The sequence below is a fragment of the Amblyomma maculatum genome, chromosome 4 (genome assembly GCF_055883805.1).
Source record: "Amblyomma maculatum isolate TAMU_Amacu chromosome 4, ASM5588380v1, whole genome shotgun sequence".
Taxonomy (NCBI): domain Eukaryota; kingdom Metazoa; phylum Arthropoda; class Arachnida; order Ixodida; family Ixodidae; genus Amblyomma; species Amblyomma maculatum.
The window spans coordinates 45,075,473-45,095,467 of NC_139347.1; the positions used below are offsets into that span (position 1 = coordinate 45,075,473).

At 45.2% G+C, this 19,995-nt stretch overlaps 2 protein-coding genes across 3 annotated transcripts in view; one reads left to right on the plus strand and one right to left on the minus strand.

Annotated features, from left to right (window-relative positions):
* Positions 1–3,376, plus strand: part of mus301 (mutagen-sensitive 301) — a 39,754-nt gene extending 36,378 nt beyond the window's left edge. Inside the window, exons 17-18 of the mRNA XM_084601288.1 lie at positions 2,583–2,717; positions 3,299–3,376. Of these exons, the coding sequence (XP_084457414.1) occupies positions 2,583–2,717; positions 3,299–3,367 (204 nt within the window). The 3' untranslated portion in view covers positions 3,368–3,376. The remainder of the gene's footprint in view (positions 1–2,582; positions 2,718–3,298) is intronic.
* Positions 3,377–3,380: 4 nt separating this feature from the next.
* LOC146190905 (calmegin-like) lies at positions 3,381–18,514 on the minus strand. Of its 2 annotated transcripts, none has more exons than XM_084601290.1 (14): positions 18,358–18,514; positions 17,907–17,978; positions 17,675–17,784; positions 17,257–17,315; positions 16,609–16,673; positions 16,425–16,501; positions 16,030–16,183; positions 15,803–15,932; positions 11,339–11,637; positions 10,258–10,491; positions 9,379–9,519; positions 5,070–5,192; positions 4,333–4,554; positions 3,381–3,720 (listed from the first exon to the last, which is right to left on the minus strand). In XM_084601290.1, exons 1-14 carry the CDS (start codon positions 18,394–18,396, stop codon positions 3,658–3,660), a joined length of 1,788 nt encoding a protein of 595 aa, XP_084457416.1. In that variant the 5' UTR covers positions 18,397–18,514; the 3' UTR covers positions 3,381–3,657. The 2 variants fall into 2 exon arrangements, with proteins under 2 accessions (XP_084457416.1, XP_084457415.1); XM_084601289.1 differs by lacking the exon at positions 18,358–18,514 and adding an exon at positions 18,193–18,303.
* Positions 18,515–19,995: the final 1,481 nt, after the last annotated feature.

A 19,995-nucleotide genomic window follows, 5' to 3' on the forward strand; every position in this document is an offset into this window, starting at 1 on the left:
TAGTTTGTATATTATTTTACACTTTTTTGGTACCCCGTGTATTTTTCCCCCTTTATTTCTTTTGTGTTCTCTGCTACTACCCTCCAACCTGTATTTATGCCCCCCCTTATGTAATGCCTTCAGCCCTTTAAGGGACAAATAAATGAAATGAAATGAAATGTGAAGAAATTTCTGGTGTTCCCAATGCACACTCGTGCGACTACACTTTCGAGCACCAAGCACAGCACGGATGTCACCAGCAGTGCTGTCTCTAGTTGCGCGCAGCCGTAAATAAATACCATGAGGCGTAAACAGATCTGCGTGGGCAAGTTTCCGATGCTTCCATGTACGGATTTTGTTTCGGATGACTGTCTTTCACAACACCACTATTGGGCGCGAGCGCCACCACAGGAGCGAATGGCGCTAGTGTTGATCTAGGGGAGCAAGTGGGATCACGTGACTCCTCTTACTGCTACTGGAAAGGACGCTCGATTGAATTTGCATGTTTTAAAAGCTAGCAGTCGCGTTTATTTCTGTAGTTTTGGTTGATAATGAGTACCAGCATTGCACATTTTGATCTTGCATTGTTGCTGAAGTTTATTTAAGCTGTCGCTACAGTCCGTTGCTGCTCTGTACCAGGACGTGACGGAACCCGGTGCAAGCTCCCATTGCTACTCGACAAATAAGCTCACATATCATCCTTAATCAAGATTTGAATGGGTAAAGAAGCGAGTGGTCATTCTAATGTATGCAGCAGACATTTCATAAAGATTTCGTCCATACGTGGAGTTGGCACTAAACAGACCGATGAATGACAGGAGGAACGGCGCGTGCGTTTGCGCTTACCACTTGTGAAGCTAACGATCCTATAGCTGGAAGGATGGAAACTATGCTGGTTTCATCACGGAGCAGTACCTTTCCAGAATAGTGAAGAGTCGTGCGAAAGCCAGAAGGTCTCATTCTTCAGAATGAAGGCGTTGACACAGAAGTTTCACTAAAATGAACTAGAAGATTCTGCCACCACGGGCAGTGGTATGCATGCAGAGTTGTCTCAGGCAGCGTTTCCAGTGCTGTAGTGATTTCAAATGACAGAATACGTGAATAAAGGAAAGATAGAGCATTACATGCATGTTGTGATATGTTGAGGTATGCGCAAAAAACAAACAAAATATTGCCCACGATTGCGTTACTTCCTAATGCAAAATTTGAGCGCAGCTCATCAGCTGTTTCACCTTTTCGATAAATTGAGGCAAATATTTCGAACAGGACACATATGTACAATTACAGACTTTTTTTTTTTTTTTTTCACACGTATTCTTTCAGGAAACACTCCACTAACAGTTCTTGGCTGTCATGAAAGAAGCTTTGTGGTGGGAGAAATGAAGAGAGCAATTCATTTATTGGGAGGTTTGCGGGAGGCAGTGCATGGGTCCATGAGAACGGGATGCACGCACCGTTTAACGAGCCGGCGTTTCGGAAAGCACCCTTGCCGCCACTCGGGAAGAGGGGGGGGGGGCCTCCTCCTCTTTCTGCATGGCGGCTACAGGCGTTCTACGCAGCACGTTGTCTTGACTCGCCAGCGGCATCAGTCGCTGCTAGCGCTGCCTCCGGCGACACCCCCCTCCTTTCCTCGTGTTCTCAGAAATCAAAGGGGGGCGGAACGGTTACCAGGCCGACGACGCGGACACGAAACCCAGGAATGGGCGCCAAACAGCTGCGCTCTAAAAACTACTTTGCACGGGGAAAACAAATATCCGCTTGAACCAAGGGCACCAATGACGTAGTGCACAAGAGTTCGCTGCGTGGAACACACTTCACACTTGCTATACAAATTAATCCAAGACTTCCCCACAGTAAAACTTGTCTGCTCCACTGCGTTCAAGGGAGCAGGCGAATTGCCGCTTCGAGTGTCAGCATTACACTTTTTGATTTTGCATTGTTGAGGCTGCTGAACTTTATTTAAGCTGTTGCCAAGGTCTATCAGGCATCTGTTAGGCACCTGACAGCTCCGCTGATCTTGTGGATGAATCCAATTACCTGTTCAATGACCGCTTGCATGGCAGCTTCAGGGCTTTTTTTTTTTTTTTTTACGATAATAGCAACAGCAATGCTGCAGCCAGTGCACGTCGACGTCAAAGCTCACCAACTTCGGTAACTTTGATACGGTGAAGTTCTTTCTTGCCGAATGAATGGCTCTACTATCTCAAATTAAGCTTATACAGCCTAGACCAATGTGTAAAATAAATAAACGAAAGTAAACAAAGTAAACCAACGCGCAACTGAACTGTCTAGGAAATTGTCCTACAGCATCAGTTCAAAGCACGTTATCCCACTTAGTTCGTCACGCGGGCGCTTCCGAGAGGTGGTGCCATGGTATGTCCTCGCGCCCAGTATCCGCATTATTGAGGTTATACCGTACGCTTTAAAGTGCATTATTTTGCCCTTTTCATTTTGATAGTGCTCACAAAATATACAGGCATTCACTTCAAACTGGTAGCAAGGTGTCCTTTTCAGCGAGGCCATCACGAGTGCCATATGCATAAGTATGCATAGGTAGTTTGCTTCCAACAGACATGCTTCACAACAGCTGTTTTTCTTTTCAGGGTCGTGCCAGGCAGCTTCACAAGGCAGGCTTTCGCTCCATAATGGATGTCGCCTGTGCTGATGCAGGTGTGCTGGTAGAGAAAGTGGGCCCTATCTCTCGTAGGCAAGCCCGCCAAATTATTGCTGCTGCCAAGGTATGAACAACATGTCTCGACCTACCTTGTGCTTGCTTTTAGAAATAGAAAATGGCTGTGCATAGCACCTATTCCCTGCAAGTATTACAATTTAAAGCACAAAGTGGATCCTAAACCAGAAGGCCATGTTTAGTATTGTATGTTGTTGGTGGCCTAAACAGTCTTGTCTTGTGCTGTCACAACAATTTCACATATTAGACATTTTTAATGCTCGCGAGCAGTGCACGGACAGTGATGAAAGTCATCGGTATCCAAAACTGAGCCAGAGGAAATAGAACCACGCATCACGTGCTGGCTTTCTTGCACACATTAGCATTATTACTCGTTCCTATCTATTCAAAAGCATTCGCTGCAGCATAAGGGTCAGGGCAACAGTTTCCTCAGCTTACATGGGGAATTGCTTCAGAAGAAATTAGACAGTGCCATTCCTCTCTACAACTGTATCACTGAGCACAGGCCATGAGACTCCAAAGAGGAGGGCTCTTTATTAATTTAGCGGGGTTCTTGAAAGTGTATTGACGTTGCGCAGGACACGGGCATTGTTGTATTGCACCCCCATCAAAGTGTATTACCTATTACAGCTGCTGCTACTGAAAAAAGCGGAGGATCTTCAGGAGGAGGCAGAACAAGTGCTCCAAGGAATGGTGTGAAGGGCACAGTGAGTACAACTAAAGCAACCTTTATTAAACAGTAATAATAACTTAAGTGTCAAAGCCACATACACAAACACACACACTCGGCCTTGCATACTGTGGCAACTCATGCACACACACTGATGATGCCTTAACTTTGCAGCCCCCCACCCCTTATGCTCATGGAGAAAAGTCCGGTTGGAGAGCGCCGCAGCTGCTATGAAGCATTTTGCATCAGTCCTGCCACGGGGAGCAAGATGCAAAGTACAAAATGTTTCTCTCTCTATGGGACAATGGAAGCCCCCACATCACTCCTTTCTGGGCCTCCGTCGCCGTGGAGATCGCTTGCCATCTCCGGCTCCATCCTCATCCTGCGAAGAAATACAAAAGAAGTACTATTGCTCAAAAGCTTCTAAGAGGGCTAGTTTCTAAATGGCCACAAGAACTGTTTACAGGCCTAAACAGGTCACATGCTGTCAACACCAGGAAAAGCATTCCTAACTGCAGCTTGCTAAAGCCAGCAGAGGGTGGTAACTTTGTGAGAACATTGCTTTCTGAATACATATTTACATCAACTATGATGCCTCGAGCGGAGGAAGTGTTACCACTGTCATAGACTCGTTTACTGTTGCATTTGTTACTGTTTGCAAGTCTAGTCATTGAAAATGACAGGGCTGTTGCCTTTTACAAAAGTGCTTTAACTCAATAAAGTTATGATTAGGATTCACAATGGATTGAATTCTTTGCTTTAAATTCTTATGGCTGACTGTTACCTAGACACCGAAGCCAGGACCAAAAAAAAAAAAAAAGATGCACACTGCGAAGCTTGGTCAAGATATGTTGAAATTCAGCTACGGCAAGTGCTGTTAAGGTACAAAATTTCAAGGCGTCGCTCGCTGGATGATTGGCATTTTCTAGCCACAGCTGGCTGATATGCCAGCTCATGTGCAATGAAAATGAAGCAAGTGGAAGAAGCCACGTACCCCACCATCTCCACTACCTTCTTCATTGCTACTGGCAGTGGTCTCCTTGTCGCCAGCTGCTGCATCCGCACCTCTGGCCACTTCCTCCTCTTCTTCCTCTTCCTCCTCAATGGGTGCTGCCACTGGTTCCTCTTCAGCCGGAGCTGGCTCGGCACTTTCCTCAGCCACGGGGGCATCGTCACTCTTCTTGTGCTGAGCAGCAGCTGCCGCCAGTTTCTTATCCTGGGATACCCACAAGCAAGTAGGCTACATGTACTTCAAAAACCAGTAGTTACAATGATTTAAAGAGCAGAAGCTAAATTTGTGGCTTTAAATGTAAATGACATAAACCATGCCCTTTTCTCTACTGGCCTTAACAAGACTCCAAAACTGCAAGCGAATACTGTAGTATTAACATTCTTGCACTCTGTGTTTGCATAAGGTATATTTGGCAGTTTTAATGCTGAAGAACAGACTGACATGCTTCCAAGGTTATACAGTATGTTTTCATCTGCTTTTCGTGTTCACAACTTGGATGTTAACTTTGTTGTCGTAAGTTACGAAAACCATTGGGCTATCCCTACACTAATATGCCTGGCTGCAGTAGTAACATGAAGCCTGTCTCTCCTGAACTGCAAATGGAATGAATGGGATATACATTTCAGTGCATGCACATGCAAACAGCTCTGCAGAGGCACTGGAGGCGTGTGGCATTCTTTCAGTCTACGCATGCACTACTGTTCTCCCAAGCAGCTCACCTGAGAGCTGGAGCAACAGAAGGTGACGATGAGCACTAGAGGCAGTCCCAGGGCTATAACGTAGACTGCCCACAGCCAAGGGTACTTGTTGGTGTACTTCACCAGGCGCATGAACATGCCATCCTACAAGGAGCAAAAGCAGCAAGCTTCTAAGCATAAGCTGGCAGACAGCCCTCTACAGCAAAGCAAGAATGGTGCCTGCCGCATTGGGCAGGGATCATTAAAGCTGTTGCAAACACATAATCCCACCAGTGTCATCAGAATGACACTTAGCACTTCGTGAAGCAAGGTGGCATACACTTGGTTTCATGTGGCACTGAAGAATAGCCTTTATAACAGTATGTGCTGCTTGAATATAGTACCTCGTGTTTAATACAATCATGATCACGACACATTCACTTCAAGCCAGGATATTTGTAAGTGTATAATGCGCCTTAGACCTTTTCTTATATGCACCCCCACACATAGAACATCAGGTCTTCACACTGAAGTTCTGTCAAGACTCAGTCTGGATGACACTCTTGATATCTGGCTACTATGCTTAACACCAGATATCAGAGTGTGCTCTGTTGCAGACTGTGAGGCTTATGTTCCTTTTTTTTTACAGTCTGCTCCCTATTCTCACTGTGTGCATTTGCTATTAATTTAATAAAGAAAAATTCAAGCTTCATGCACAACTTTACATGGCTACAGCACATGCTGCAAAGGAAGGTTGTGGGCTACCACTGGAGGTCCTTGTAAGTGCTCCTAAACCAGAGTACAAAGGCAGCTACGAGTTTTTGCCTTGGTGCAAAATGAACATGGAGGGCATCACAAGATTCTGATAAGGGAAAACAGCTATGTTTGTTTAGTCCCCTTTCTGGCTTGGCTACAGGGGACAAACTATGGCTTGTGAAAGATGCCTAGCAAGCATTGCTAATCACCAGCTGGTGCACTGCGCAACAGCCAGCTTTTTTTCGTTTTTCCTGCGAGCAGCAAAAATGCAGCCTTTCTGATGGGCTACCTCTTGCAGCATGCCCCAGATGTACCAAGCGTAAAGTCCCACAGGTAGGCCAATGTAGGTCAGGTACAAAAACCAGCCGATGCGCTGGTACACGGAGCCACGCCTTGAAGACTGTAAAGAGGACACTCAACCACACGGAATGGCACAAAACCAAAGCTGTTGAATCAAAACAATGCCAGCAAAATGGTAGCAATTTTGCCCATAGGCATACTCATTGGTTCCCAATACACCAGGAATATCCAAGATCTTTTGTATGGCACTGGCTGAGCAATCTATCTTCTTGGGTCATAGCATAGCCCTGATGGACTCTTTACGCCGTCAGCCAGCCTGAAAATTTGCCACTATCAGCATGTATGTCAGCAAAGAGCTAAACAGCTTAACAAGGCAGCAGTTCCACATGACCGTCAGATTAAACTTAAATTCAAAGGAGCTGGAAGAACGAGAAAAAAAAAAGCATCTGCTTCATCCATCAGGTCTGCGCAGGTTCTTCCCTTCTCCCCCACCAAAGTAACATGAATTAGAGCACTCACTCGTTGCACATAAGGATCACACCACAACCCATAAAATTACCGTATACTGCCGCATATAAGACATTTTTTTGTTAAATGTCCTTCCAAACTTGGGGGGATGACTTATAATCTGAGTCGACACGGAGTCAAAGTCTGCCTATATGCAGGGTCAAAAGTAATTTCGATCGAGTCGCAGATAATATCACGCCCTGTGCGCTCGTAATTACATAACGGTTGTCAGACACGGTGCGAAAATGAATCTGCTTAAAAAAACTTGAATTTAATTGAGATATGCACCAAAGGTTTGTTTTAATACGATAGCAACTTATCAACAAACCGCGGGCGTTCCACGGAAAAACAGCCGAAGCCGGGCGGGCTAGCAATGCGATACAAATGGGACAGCTACAAATCCAATCCAATCCAAAACTAGACCACACGTAACCAGTCACATGAGCCGAGAAGCATTTTTGAGTGTTGTTGTGCAACGTTGTTGTGTGCCTTTCACCATTTCTGCATGTCGCACAGCCTATGTGACAGCTAACAGCGGTGTATGTGGTTTGTGTCACTGCCCGACGGACTCTTTGCAAGATGCCACCGCAACCTCGGCAACAGTACGGAGCGGCTTTCAAGCGGCAAGTCATCCTCTACGCAGAGTCGAAAAACAAGGTCGCAGCGGAGCAGAAGTTCGACGTCTCAGAAAAGTGCCTGAGAGGCTGGAGAAAACAAAGAAGCAAGCTTTTTGCGTGCGCTGCTGCACGCCATTCCTTTCGCGGGCCGAAGTGTAGACGATACCCTGCCGTTGAAGAGGCGGTTCGAGATTGGGTTCGCGACCAGAGAAGTAAGAGCCTGAGTGTTTGCTAAAATGACATTCAAACAAAGGCATGCGCTGTCGCGGAGGAGATGTGCAACCCGCATGTCTAAGAAGTGGGAACGAATTTCATGAAGAGGAACGGCCTAAGCCTAAGGCGACGAACGACCATATGCCAACAGTTGCCTGAAGCCTACGAAGAAAAACGGAGCGCCTTTCTGCGCTACGCGAATGACGTAAGGGCAACACATTCATTCCTGCTTGGTCAAATAGGCAATGGTGACCAGACTCCTGTCTGGTTTGACATGCCTAGCAATAGGACCGTGTCCGCAAAAGGGGAGCGCCAGGTCCGCCTGCTGACAGCGAGCAACACGCACAAACATTTCACAGTCATGTTATGCTGTACGACAGATGGGCACAAGGTACCACCATTCCTTCTGTTCAAAAGGAAAACTATCCTGACGAAGGAAAAGTTCCCACCAAAAGCCATCGTGCGGGTGAATGAGAAGGTATTTTTTTAATGATGAAATGGTCCTCGAATGGTTTCGTCTCATGTGGTGCAGGCATCCGGGGGCACTGCTGAAGTCCCGCAGCATGCTCATCCTGGACTCTTGCCGCGGGTATGAAAAAAAAAACGGTAGTATATGCGGGATGCGACCTGGTCATCATTCCGGGTGGATTGACACCTGCTCTTCAGCCACTGGATGTGGCGTTGAACAAGCCATTTAGAGACCGCATCAATGCATTCTACGAGTGGTTCTAGCAAGAAAACCCAAAGAGACCAACACGTTGGCTGAAATGAGCTTCTTTGGACAAAGTTGCGCAATGGGCCAACGATGCCTGGTATAGACTACACCAGACATGGTCTCTGCGGCGTTTTCCACGTGCGGCATCTCGGCACTGCTTCTGACGACCAGCGGCAGCAGTGGCTCATAAGATGATCGCGACTGTGTCCTCAAAGCGACGAGACAGAGATGTCTCATGAATGAAGAAATGTTTCTTTATGACTCGGTCTTCTGAAGAACTTTTTTGGGCGAGCTAGGACCGCAGGGTGTGGCAGTGTCTACATAAATTCTGAGTCATTCTTTTTGCCCGAAGAGGGTCGAGAGTTGGGGGGTCAACTTATAACCTGAGTCGACATATAACTGGCAATATACGGTATTGATACACACAACACTAATATGTGCAGAAAGCACCGGATTTCTGCTTACATGTAGTTCCCACCAAGCTCTATTTACTTCCAAGGTAACACAGTAGACTCCTCTTAATTTTGTTAGTCTTGGAAAATTCAGCTTCAAAATGTTAAAGCAGAAAGTCCGCTTGAAGTGGCATGAACCACCTAGCACCTTCTCCTTTTCGTCGGTCAGAGCCAAGCGGAATGCAAAGCGGAAAGTGACATGTCAAATATAATGTGCAGGCAGGCGTGAAGGTGTCCTGCCTTTTCCACACCACCAGAGGGGGATTGCATTGTTGTGCGAAAGAAGCTCCAAGGGTTGAGGGGGAACCTCAATTCGCAAGCCAACATTTCGACAAAGGGACAAGTCCCCTTATCGAAACTGCTTGACTTGCCGAGGTGCCCCTCAACCCTTGTTCAGTTCTCCTTCATGTTGTGTAGCCATATTCCCCTCGTTCTAGCCTTCTGTATGAAAGCATGCTATGTTTTGTTCTTTTTGACAGTGCCATGTTGACAATGATGTGGATGCCTCAGAGTGCTCTGGTGCAGGGTTGTCATTTCTCGCCACTGCAAAAGTTCTTAAGTGCACTTTTTTTACATTAAATTCCATGGGAAACCAACAAGGTGGTTTCATATTCTTTACTTTATCTGAAAATTCCTCTCAGTAGGAGTCTATTGTAGTCAGCTACTCATACTTCGCATTTCTGCAGCAATACCAATGATTCCACTATCAATGCAAACTTTGCAATGACACCAGTATGAAAGGACACCTACTCAGTGGACGACAGTGCTGGAATAATAAATTACAGACGTACCGTCTCACTGTCTCCTACTTCCTTCTTCAGAAGCCAGGTGTCGGCTGCCCACTGATCAGCTACCACAGGGTCATCGGTGATGATTATGTTGTCGAAAAGAATTCCATCAGACATAGACCAAAGCTCGAGGCCTACAGCTCCCTGGGAAAAAGAGAAAGCACTCAATTCAGCAGGCATGTATGCAACAGTAAGTGTGCTGAGAAGTGGAAGAATTTCGGACTGTCCTTTAAAAGAAGGCTGACCAGACTTGAAGCACAGTGGGTTGGCTGTTACACAATAAGCGTAAGGTACTGAAATCATGCCAAACCAGTTATGCATTCTGTTCTGCTTGAGAATCACATGCAGTTGTGCAGGGGACTATCTGCAGCGGCAATGACTTGCCAGCAATGCCTACTCTGGCTGTATGATTCAATGAATTTGCATCTTGACCATATACGTGGGGCACAAATGTGAGGTTATTCATTCCACACTTACAATCTTTGTTGACCCTCCAATTATGGCAAACCAATGAACCCTTGCTATGTTGGGATACAACATGCTTCAGCCTCAACAAAATAAGAGCTTAATTCAGATCTTCCGGAAGTGGCAAAATGCAACAGTTTAAATGGCAATCATCAAAGATAGGGCACGAAAAATAGATTTGCCATTACTTTACATACTTTGGGGGATGCAAAAAGCTCTACCTGCAACGATATGACAAAAGAGGCTAAAAAATACTTCTAGCATTTTTTCTGGTCCCTTGAAGGAATTGATGAGCTGATACTGTACTGCATAATCATATGCAAACAGCGTACAAGGAGGGAACTCTCTGTACGCTGTATGCGAGAGTCTGCACTTGAGTACAAGCTAGCCAGTCATGCAACCAAGTGGTGGACTTACAATTGGAGTTAGCCGGAAGGGGTTCAAGTCCTCAAAGAAGTTGGGGTTCGGGATCTTGCGTGGCTTCCACTTGCCCTTATAGTTGGGGTTGTCAATGAGTGGTGCCCTCCATTTGCCCTTGTAGCGCGGGTTGTCAATCATGGGTGGCTTCCATTCTCCACATCCAACAGCATCACATTTGGGATTGTTCACCAAGGGTGGCTCCCAGTCACCGTCCATGTCATCATCCCAATCCTGAGAGCAAAAAAATAGTTTTAAAGCAACAAGCACAGCTATCAGCAAAAATTTAGATCAAAAGGAGTTATGGAAGGTTTTCCTAGAAGTCCAAGAATTGACAGGAACACTACATAGAGTCTTAGTTCCAAGCTACAACTCATAGATGCAAAGAATTCCCCGTTTTTACAACTTTTGCCACCCGCAAATGTACATCACTGCCAGTTGTGCTGTGGCAGGTGGGCCTTAGCCCTGTTCGACAATGAGTTCAGTAATGCCTGCCCTTGTATTCAGCCGGTATGGTGCATGTAACGTTTGTGCAAAACCACACATGCCCCTGAATTAGAAAAACATGTTTGTGCCTTTCGGTCAACATCAGTCGCCTTCAACTTACAGCTAGTAGTTACATGTGACAGCTGTATGAGGCTACAGTGTAACAAGCTCATCTGTGACATGTAATGAGTATTGGCTGAGCTAATGCATGCTAGGCGCAATTTATTCATAAAGAAAGCAGTCCAACAGCACCACAATTTGTGCACCACAGTGGCTGCATAGCACCACCTACTATGCACATAGTAAACAAAGCAACTGGCACAGGAGTTGTGCAACAATGTTATGCGACTTATCACCAACACCGCTGTGGCACAGGTAGAAACAGGGAATGCAGGCAAGGCTTTGGAACAGCTTCTCTCTGCAGTGGTAAAGGTTTTTGCTGCAGCCAGAAATTAACCCCGCATTTTAAGATAAGCAGTCCGGTTATCTATCAAGCTGTGATGGCAGCTTGTTGCATACTTTACAAGATGGCTACTGCAAGCAGCCATTTAAGAATGTAGCCGGCCCATTTATTACAAAGGGCTGCTGCCTTCACCTTTGGTCGCTCGGCTGTTGCATCTGGCACTAGCTTGGGCTCGTCATCAAGCCAGCCAACAGGTTTCTTGGCATCTGGGTCTGGAATCTGTCGTGGAGCATCTTCGTCCCAGTCGTCTGGCTTGACGGCATTTGGGTCAGGCACTTTCTCCCTTTCATCCCAATCCTCGGGGCGCTTGTCATCAGGGTCCTCAACTTCCTTCGGAGGGTTCACGGGAGGCTCAAAGTCTTCCAGAAGGCTTCCCTTGGCCTCACTCCTCTGATCCACAAGAATCTCGAACCGGTTGTCTGGCGTCAGCACTGCATCACAAAAAGTAGTGCATTCCAATTAATGGAAATTTTTCACTAGTCAATTTAGAGTCTGGTGCAGAATCTGCACCAGACTGACCAAATCTGCAGAAGTGTCGCTAAAATCAGGTGTGCAAAGAGACGCGTCGTCCTCAGATTTGCATTCCAGAGATTGCATGTGCAACGCCGGATTAGAGTTCGCCTTCCCTCCTAGAGAGTAAGCAAATGATAAACAAATTTGTCCGGAGATAGCTGATGCTTTTTACATTGCTAAGGGTAAGGACACGTGTGTGACTAAGCCATCGGTTAACCTGCATAGCAAAGAATTCGCTCTTTTAGATAACTCGATAGTTAGACCATGACTTTGAATTGTTTCTGCCGCTTCACTGCTTTGGGTATTGTACGCGCGCATCTTGGCGAGAGTCTTCGCCATCTTTTTTCATTCAATAATACTTCAGTTGTTAGTCCAGCCTCATCCCGTTTGCTTCTATTCTCAGTGTTATGTCTTTTGGTTAGTTTAAAATGAATGATTACCAACTCACCCAGTCGTCAACCTTGTTAAACCAATCATGCCTGGTGGTATTTCATACAATGTCGGAACTTATGACTATGCTAATGAGCATAAGCGGGATAGTGGATGCGCATATAAAATAGTAATAAGAGAGTAAAGAAGTGCATGTGCACAAAACAAGATCCACAATGGGAAGCGGCAAACTGGAGCTGTGAAGACCTGGATTTGAAATTTTGGCTACAGATTTTTTTACACTGCATTTTATATAACTAAGGTCCCATTACCACTCATCAAAAAGTATATCACTCACTGTGCCTTTATTTATGGATTTAGAAGTACCAATATAGGACATCAGGGCTCAGTGGGTCTAAAACGAGAATGGGACCGCTTCCCTTCCCGCAGGAGAAGTGAATAAAAATCTAATTGTAAAATGTGGAGGACCTTTAAAGCAGTTTCTTTACTTTGTGACAGATAGAAGGACCTTGTTTGCCACAAAAGATATAACTCTTTCATGTTCACCTTTTTTTGAATGCATTGATTCTTCTAGCTCGTATCGTAAACTGGCAAGTGTTTCAGCTTTCAGCCTATAATATGTAAGGACAATGATAGTCCTGTTCAAAACTTGTGCTATAGTGCCAAAGGCTGTCACCTTTTTCTACCAGCTTTACAGAGTGCGTAAGTGATGTTTAGAATGGCGCTGTGCGTATAAAAATGCTCACCGCTCATGGGGACCTATTCAATTGGCTCACTCCTACTTCAAGTCAAATTCCCACAATGAATGAGTTTCTCAAATCTAAAGATATTCTGTAGTTCGCTATCTCGATGAAATGCTGTTTTTTGAACAGGTAACAAGGAATTTTGCTTCATCCATAGCCATATGCAGCGTGGGTATCTATTGCCGAACAGGAAATAGCAATGTGTTTGCGAGTGCGCCGTATCTGCATTTCCAAGAAAATGTAGCCGAACACGCTGTATTGTTTCTTAGTGTCAAGGGTGCGCTACATGTGCTGTACGAGTGGTGCTGCAGTGCACCGAGGCACGAGGTACATGAGCTACAGTGTGCATTCCAGATTTGTTTCCTACAGTGCACTGGTAATGCCCAGAGGGGAGAGAAAAAAAAAAAGCTCGGAGTCATCACTCAGCTTATTTGCACTGTTTGCTTGCCCTTGTTTCTATTCACCAAAATGTGTATTGGCACTGCATGGCTCAATCAAATTTTATTTTTATGATAGCCAAATCTTCCATTTTGCTTCTTGCCAAAACCAAAAACGCACGATTTTGCCCAACTGTCAGGAGGCATTTTCGATGTCCGCAGTAAACCAAACTTAGTATAGGTTCCTCTGCAATAAGACAAGCTGCTCTTCCTTGGATAGCTCCCCTAGCAGCCCCTAGGAAGTCCCCTAGCACCGTGGAGTTCTGGTGGTTGTCAAAATCACAAATCTCAAATGTAGCCCAAGAAGTATCTGCACATTCAATCATATTTATAAGGCAGATATGAGCTTTGAAAGGCATTTAGCAAATAAAAATCCCAGCATAAATAAATGAACGATATAAATAAACTGGTTAGAGCATGGCTTGTTCCGCCACCATGGCTCCCCTATCGCCTCGTTTGTCAAACCGCACACTCGGCAGAAGTGTGAGGACAGCAATTCCAATAGCAACAGGAATCCTGGAGAAACCACTTCAAGAAAGAAACAGTTTTTGTTGCTGAGGCACGAGCAGAAAATTTGTGTCGTAGTGTTAAATGATCCCACCAGGACTGAAAGAGTTCAAGGTTAAGCTCAAACGTAGCGCAACTTTTTGCCATGGCTAATGTTCAACGACAACCAGCACTGAACAGTCATGTAAAGAGACGTCAAAATGGCCGGCGAAATAAACATCTATCAGGGGACATATATTTAGCCATTTCTACTGGTGCTAGTCTCAGCTTTTGCAAAACCGGTTCCTAAATTAAATGAGGAGAGAAGTGTAATTGCTATATCTGACGACACATGCTGCTGTTACCAGAAACGCAAACACCATAGGGTTAACCAGCATTGTTGGCAATGTCTCAAGCAATGCTAACAATGGGCAAACGCGGCTTGGCAAGTCCAGAGGCAATTTCCAGCTAAATCCACCTCTGGTCAGTAGATCAAGAGAGAATGCTCTGCCTAAGAATGAGGCGCTTCGAATAGTTGTTCGAAGCGACTCGCCAAACCCCATGACCCCAATCAAGATTAACCAGTAAAACATTCGCTGCTGAGAAGAAAAAGCTGCTCTAGATTAGCCAGTGAAATTCGCCATGCCACTGTTAAACCCAGATGTAATGAAAAACATCCAGTATTAAACACCGACACACTAATGAAATTTACAAATCGCAAGAACAACCATAGTGCTGGCAAAGATTGAACTCTATACAGCTAATTACATTGAAAGGCAGCCACACGCAGAGGCAGATTTTACGGGTGACCCACGGAGGGGGGTGGAGCCATTTGAACTTTTTTCCACCAAAAATAATATGAAATATGCAAAATTTCCCAGTTGTGGGCAGGGGAGGGGGCAACTGCCTCCTCCCCATCCACCACTGGTAATACGACAACCCACATATTGCATGTTTTCAGCAGATTATTTCTTCCCCATATGTTTTCATTAATTCGAGCACAAGAGCTATAGAAAAGTGTAACAGAAAGGTTCACTGCATCAACTTATCAATTGTATGCAGCAAAACAATTTTCCCATCTCCTACAGTCTGCCAAAAACATGCATTACTGCACCAATTTTCCATCAGTAAAGTCAAATAAAGGCCTCATAGCCTTTATTGAAAAAGATTTTCAGACATTTGCGTATGGTTGAGGCAATAAAGTCAAACCTTTCTATAATGAACACTTTGCAATGAAATGAATGTAACAAAAGAAGTAGGCACTTCCATCACTGGAAGAAGCCCCAATAGAAGCCTGTATATTTGAACTCATTTTTATCAAGTAAAATTTTCATAGACTGCGACATAACAAACCTGCAGTGGACATTTTGTGCAGAGTAGGCCAAGTTTTAATGATTTCAAACACTTCGCGGCCAACGCGTTTCGGCAATGGAAGGAATGCAACAAACTGAGGCTGTGCGTAACACACATAGAAAAATAAAAGCAAAAAGCACCTGAACTGAGGCTATAAAAATGGCAAACTGTTAATAATGGTTTGAACTCATTTTTATTAAGTAAAATTTTCCTAGACTGCGACATAACAAACCTGCAGTGGACATTTTGTGCAGAGTAGGCCAAGTTTTAATGATTTCAAGCACTTCGCGGCCAACGCGTTTCGGCAATGGAAGGAATGCAACAAACTGAGGCTGTGCGTAACACACACATAGAAAAATAAAAGCAAAAAGCACCTGAACTGAGGCTATAAAAATGGCAAACTGTTAATAATGGTTTATACAGGATTTAACTGCAGCCCCCAAACAAAATAGAATTGATCAGACCAGTAATAGTTTCATGAAAAGCAGAAATCACGAACTGCGGAATGGGATCAGACTAGGAGGAAAGGAGCAACAGTTTCATTACAAAGGGTGAACCTTGAAAAAGCCCGGAGTTGCACTTTACTTCCTAAATAGAAAACTTTCTGGCGCTTTCTAAGTAGCAATCACTGTATAATAAAAAAAATCGGGCAGGAAAACTGCTGTCACACTTGCCTAAAGTGAAAAGGTGGGGCTTCTTGTCCTTGAATACCTCATCAAACTTCGATATGCTTGTAGACTTCTTCCAGTGTTTCTCTTCATAGCTTCCGTTGCGAGGATTACGATGCCGAAAGATGAAATGCAGCTGCAAATGAGATGGGTGCATTTTAAAGTATTCAAGTGATGTTGCAGTTTTCAACTATACTGGCAGAAGCACGATAAGCATAGTCTCGAAAACTCACCTTGTGGTCTGAACCACACTTGTCTGGCCCGAACATGATAGTGTATGGCGATTTGTCATGAAACTGCTTCAGATCTTTGTTCTCTTCCAAGTCGGACAGAAGTTTCAAGTAAGCTCCACCACAGTCTTGACCCTCCTGAAACTGCACTTCATACCTGGAATAAAGCATTGCCCCATTTACTAATGTGCCAGCCAGAGTAGTGTAGGCAAAATCAGCATGCCATATCCTAAACTGCTGTTAGGCAGCTCAATCTCATGAACTGCACTGCCACAGATAAAATCCAGTAATCATGTAGATAAAGGTCAGTGGGGCATCACAAAGATAACCAAATGGCCCCAATAAAAAGCTTTATGTTGAATGTTTTAAGCAGTTAGTGCTTTATAAGGGTTACTTACTGAAGGACAAAAGGCTTGTGATCAAATGTAAAAGGCTTTGCCAACTTCGCAGCAATGGCATGGTGATGGGCTTTTGACTGCAAAAAGATAAGGACATTACCGCTTTGAAAATCACCAACTACAAATTTTCTGCCAGTATAACGCCTCAAGTTAAAATATGCATTGAGTCTTATAGAATGCTTACCTTAAGAACAAGGCCCAAGTCTCCTCTGAGGTGATTTTTAGAAGCGGCTTCCACTTCCCATTTGCCTGAAACGATTTCAGAGTCACCCTAAAGCTCCATCATTCTATGTGCTAACAAAGTCACTACAATGCCACTCAAATGGCAATTTCCTTTCTGCCTTCAGCTAAGATGTACACACGCAACTTGTTGCAATAAAACCTCATTCTTCTATACAGTCATTTGTCATAACACTTTGAAACACATGTCAGCAGCCTTCCTTGAACCAGGCACCTATCTGCGTATGCATAAAGGACCGTTCACACCTGTGACTCGCCGAGGTTGTGCAAGAGTTTTGGTTGAAATGAGACTGTCGTAAATGGTTGCATTGCCCAAAAATAAAGAGACAGTCGCAGACCGTTTAATTCAGCCTTGTGACAGCTGGTCACAAACCGGTCATGAATCAGTCACTGGTGAACAGTCAAGATCGAGAAGACTTGTTCCAGATCAAACAAGACCAACTCGGGAAAGCGACCTGCGGGTCGCATATGCAACATCGGCTGGCTCTTTGAAGCCCTTCGAGCCGATAGACAATCGGTTCGAGGGCCTTCAAAATGCCCGTGTGACAGCGGTATTAAATATGCCTCAAGAAGTGAGAAATTTTCCACATACCATTGTATTTTGCTACACTTTCTTCAGCTCCGTCCTTTTTTGCTTCAGAAAGAACCCATCTGGAAAAAAAAAATCGAAAAATAGGGCAGTTATGAGCATGTGTAAGAGTCTAACATGGTTATACCTATCAAGTGCTTCAAGGCTCGGCCCCGGGTATTTTTATGACCACACAGCACCAATATGCGCGGTGGCACCACAGGATATATGTGTCCATAAAGCCTTTGCGCGGCATCCACCGTTAAAATTAACAGTATTTGCGATGAACTGACAAAGTGTGATTAAAAAAATCACGCTCAGTACACACACATGACGAAACTCGGAACAGGCATTCCGGATGACAAAACCTGTTTATGAGTAGCAGCTACCTCCAAAAAATAGACGAGTTTAGAAGAAGCAAAGGCCAAATTAATTCACTTACCGCTCTTTAAATGCGTCGATGTCATCGAAGTGTTCTGCTATGTGTGAAAATCCTACAGGCTTTGGAATGTTGTAGACAACCGCTTGGGAGGTCTCGGGCTTGGGCTCAGTCTATATAAACAAGAGAACGCCGGGAAAAAGCACGTTCGTTCTATCTGGCCGTGCAAACGAGATTAGTCGCTAGAGGAAATACGGTGCAAAGGGGAGGATGAAAGAAAAGCGCCAACACTTACCTTTTTCTCCTCTGGAACGCCAAGCGATCCAGGGAGGGCAAGGACCAGCAATGCAGAGATGAAATACATCACCTGCAAAATGGAAATCCAACTTTCGGTGATCTAAGTTGAACGGAAGTCAACCGGGCTTTACAGCATGCAGTGGAAACGACCGACTGCCTCATGCACACAGGCGTTCGAATGTATGACCTCAGCTTGCTATTCCGTTGAGAGGTAGACAGAACAACCACTCAGCGACCCGGGCGAACGAACTCGGGTTCGGTGCCGGTTAATTACATCCACTTACGGGCAATCGATTGTAACGGAACACACGTAGTGAAGCAACGCTGGTCGCGGCAAAGCGGCGCGGCCTCCCTACAGGAAATGTCTGCTGGGGCATGACGCCAATCGTCGCTAGGGTTGATCGCCGGATGACCGCGTTCAACGAAGGCGTCCGATGAGGACTTCTCACCTGCAGCCTGTGCGTGCTCCTCATCCTTGGCAAATGCATCTCAGACTCGCATCGCCGGCACGACCACGCCGATTCCAGAGTATTCCCTGTTTCGTGGAGAGATCCTATTGGGTGCGGGCTGAATACGAAACGACGATGCGTGCGTCGAGGCTGGGAAACAACGTAATTTTCACAGCTGTGTACCACAGTGACAGGGGGCAGCACAATTCATAACCTAGAACCAAAACTTATAGTGGAAGTATAAACTAAATGAGCACAAATGAGGTGTTCTTGGTTTTCAAAAGAGAATCAAAACAATTTGGCTCGTTTTAACGAATGTAAAAGTATCCAATCCATATCCAAGAGTGGGCAAGCAAAACCGAAACTAAGCCTGAAAGGTGGAGTGGGTGGGATGGGCAATGGGTGGGGTTCAATGGCCTTGGCTGCAGCTTGCGAGTAGCGTCTGTCGGGCAAGGCTAGAGTCCTAAAACGGGGGAACGAAAGCGTTGCGTCGTATATGAGAATCAACCGTGTTCTAGGAGATCAGCGTATGTTTGCAGATAGGGGGGTCTCGACTGCGCAAATAAGGGCAGTTTTAAGGTGAAAGCTTTTAATGGCTCATGACTCACCGGCGTGTCCGCGGCCGCTGTCAATCATCTTCAGAAGGATTAGGATGGTTTCAGTACTGAAAGTTACAATCAATCATTTGGAAATAAAAACCGCAGCAGACACAGGGAGGCGGCGACACAATGTGGTCCTGTGTCTGCTGCTGTTTTTAATTTCCAAATGTATCACCAACTGGCCTACATATCTACCCGCCTAAGTTAATCAATGATATACTAGTGTAGGTGTGTGAACAATAGTTAATGATAATTAGTTATTAGTCGTTTGATTGGTTAGTCTATTATAACCAGTTAATAAATAGAAATTATAGTTAACTATTTTTATGACAATTAGGTAATCAGTCAACAAGAATTAGTTAATAAGTAGCCTTTGAGGCATCTTAAACGCATGCACTCGCATGCGCAGTGTTCATTTACTACCACGTTTAGTAGGCAGTAGTTATGGCAACCCTGTATTGTGGAGACTCCATAACGTTGGGCGGTTCGACACTGAAAGCACACAAAAATGTTTCCGACGCATTTCGGCGCTGGTTTACCGGCGTCCTCCCTGCTGCGCGCCGTTCATTTGTCGGACACTTGAGAGTCGAGACGCCGTCCAACCAGAGCTCGGATTTCGCCGACGCCGCGTCATGATTCGCTGTAGGCCCTCTCTCTTCCTTTCCCCCTCTACGATGTTGCGTTATAGTGCCTAGAAGGTTGCGTTGTGCGTGATTTACTGATTTATTTATAGGAAGGGAAAGGCGCAGTAACTGTCTCACTTGTTTTTCAGTGGACACCGCAACCGCGCCGTAAGGGAAGGGAGGAAGATGGGAATGAAAGTGGAAAGAGAGAAAGAGGAGCCGTAGTGGAGGGCTACGGAGTAATTTCGACCACCTGGGGATCTTTAACGTGCGCTGACATCGCACAGCACACGACGCCTCTTCGTTTCGCCTCCATCGAAACGCAGCCGCCGAGGTCGGGTTCGAACCCGGGAACTCCGGCACAGTAGTCGGGCGTATTACCACTGCGCCACCCCGGCGGGGCATAAATCAGTTTT

Bases quoted from the DNA above. Each gene is read 5' to 3' on its own strand.
- LOC146190905 (XM_084601289.1), bottom strand. From the start codon at position 18,285: ATGCCCCAGCAGACATTTCCTGTAGGGAGGCCGCGCCGCTTTGCCGCG. The intron at 16,674-17,256 runs GTATGTGGAAAA...AAATCGTTTCAG, and splicing joins AAGTGTAGCAAAATACAATG to GCAAATGGGAAGTGGAAGCC. The intron at 16,184-16,424 runs GTAAGTAACCCT...GCTTTATTCCAG, and splicing joins CACAAGCCTTTTGTCCTTCA to GTATGAAGTGCAGTTTCAGG.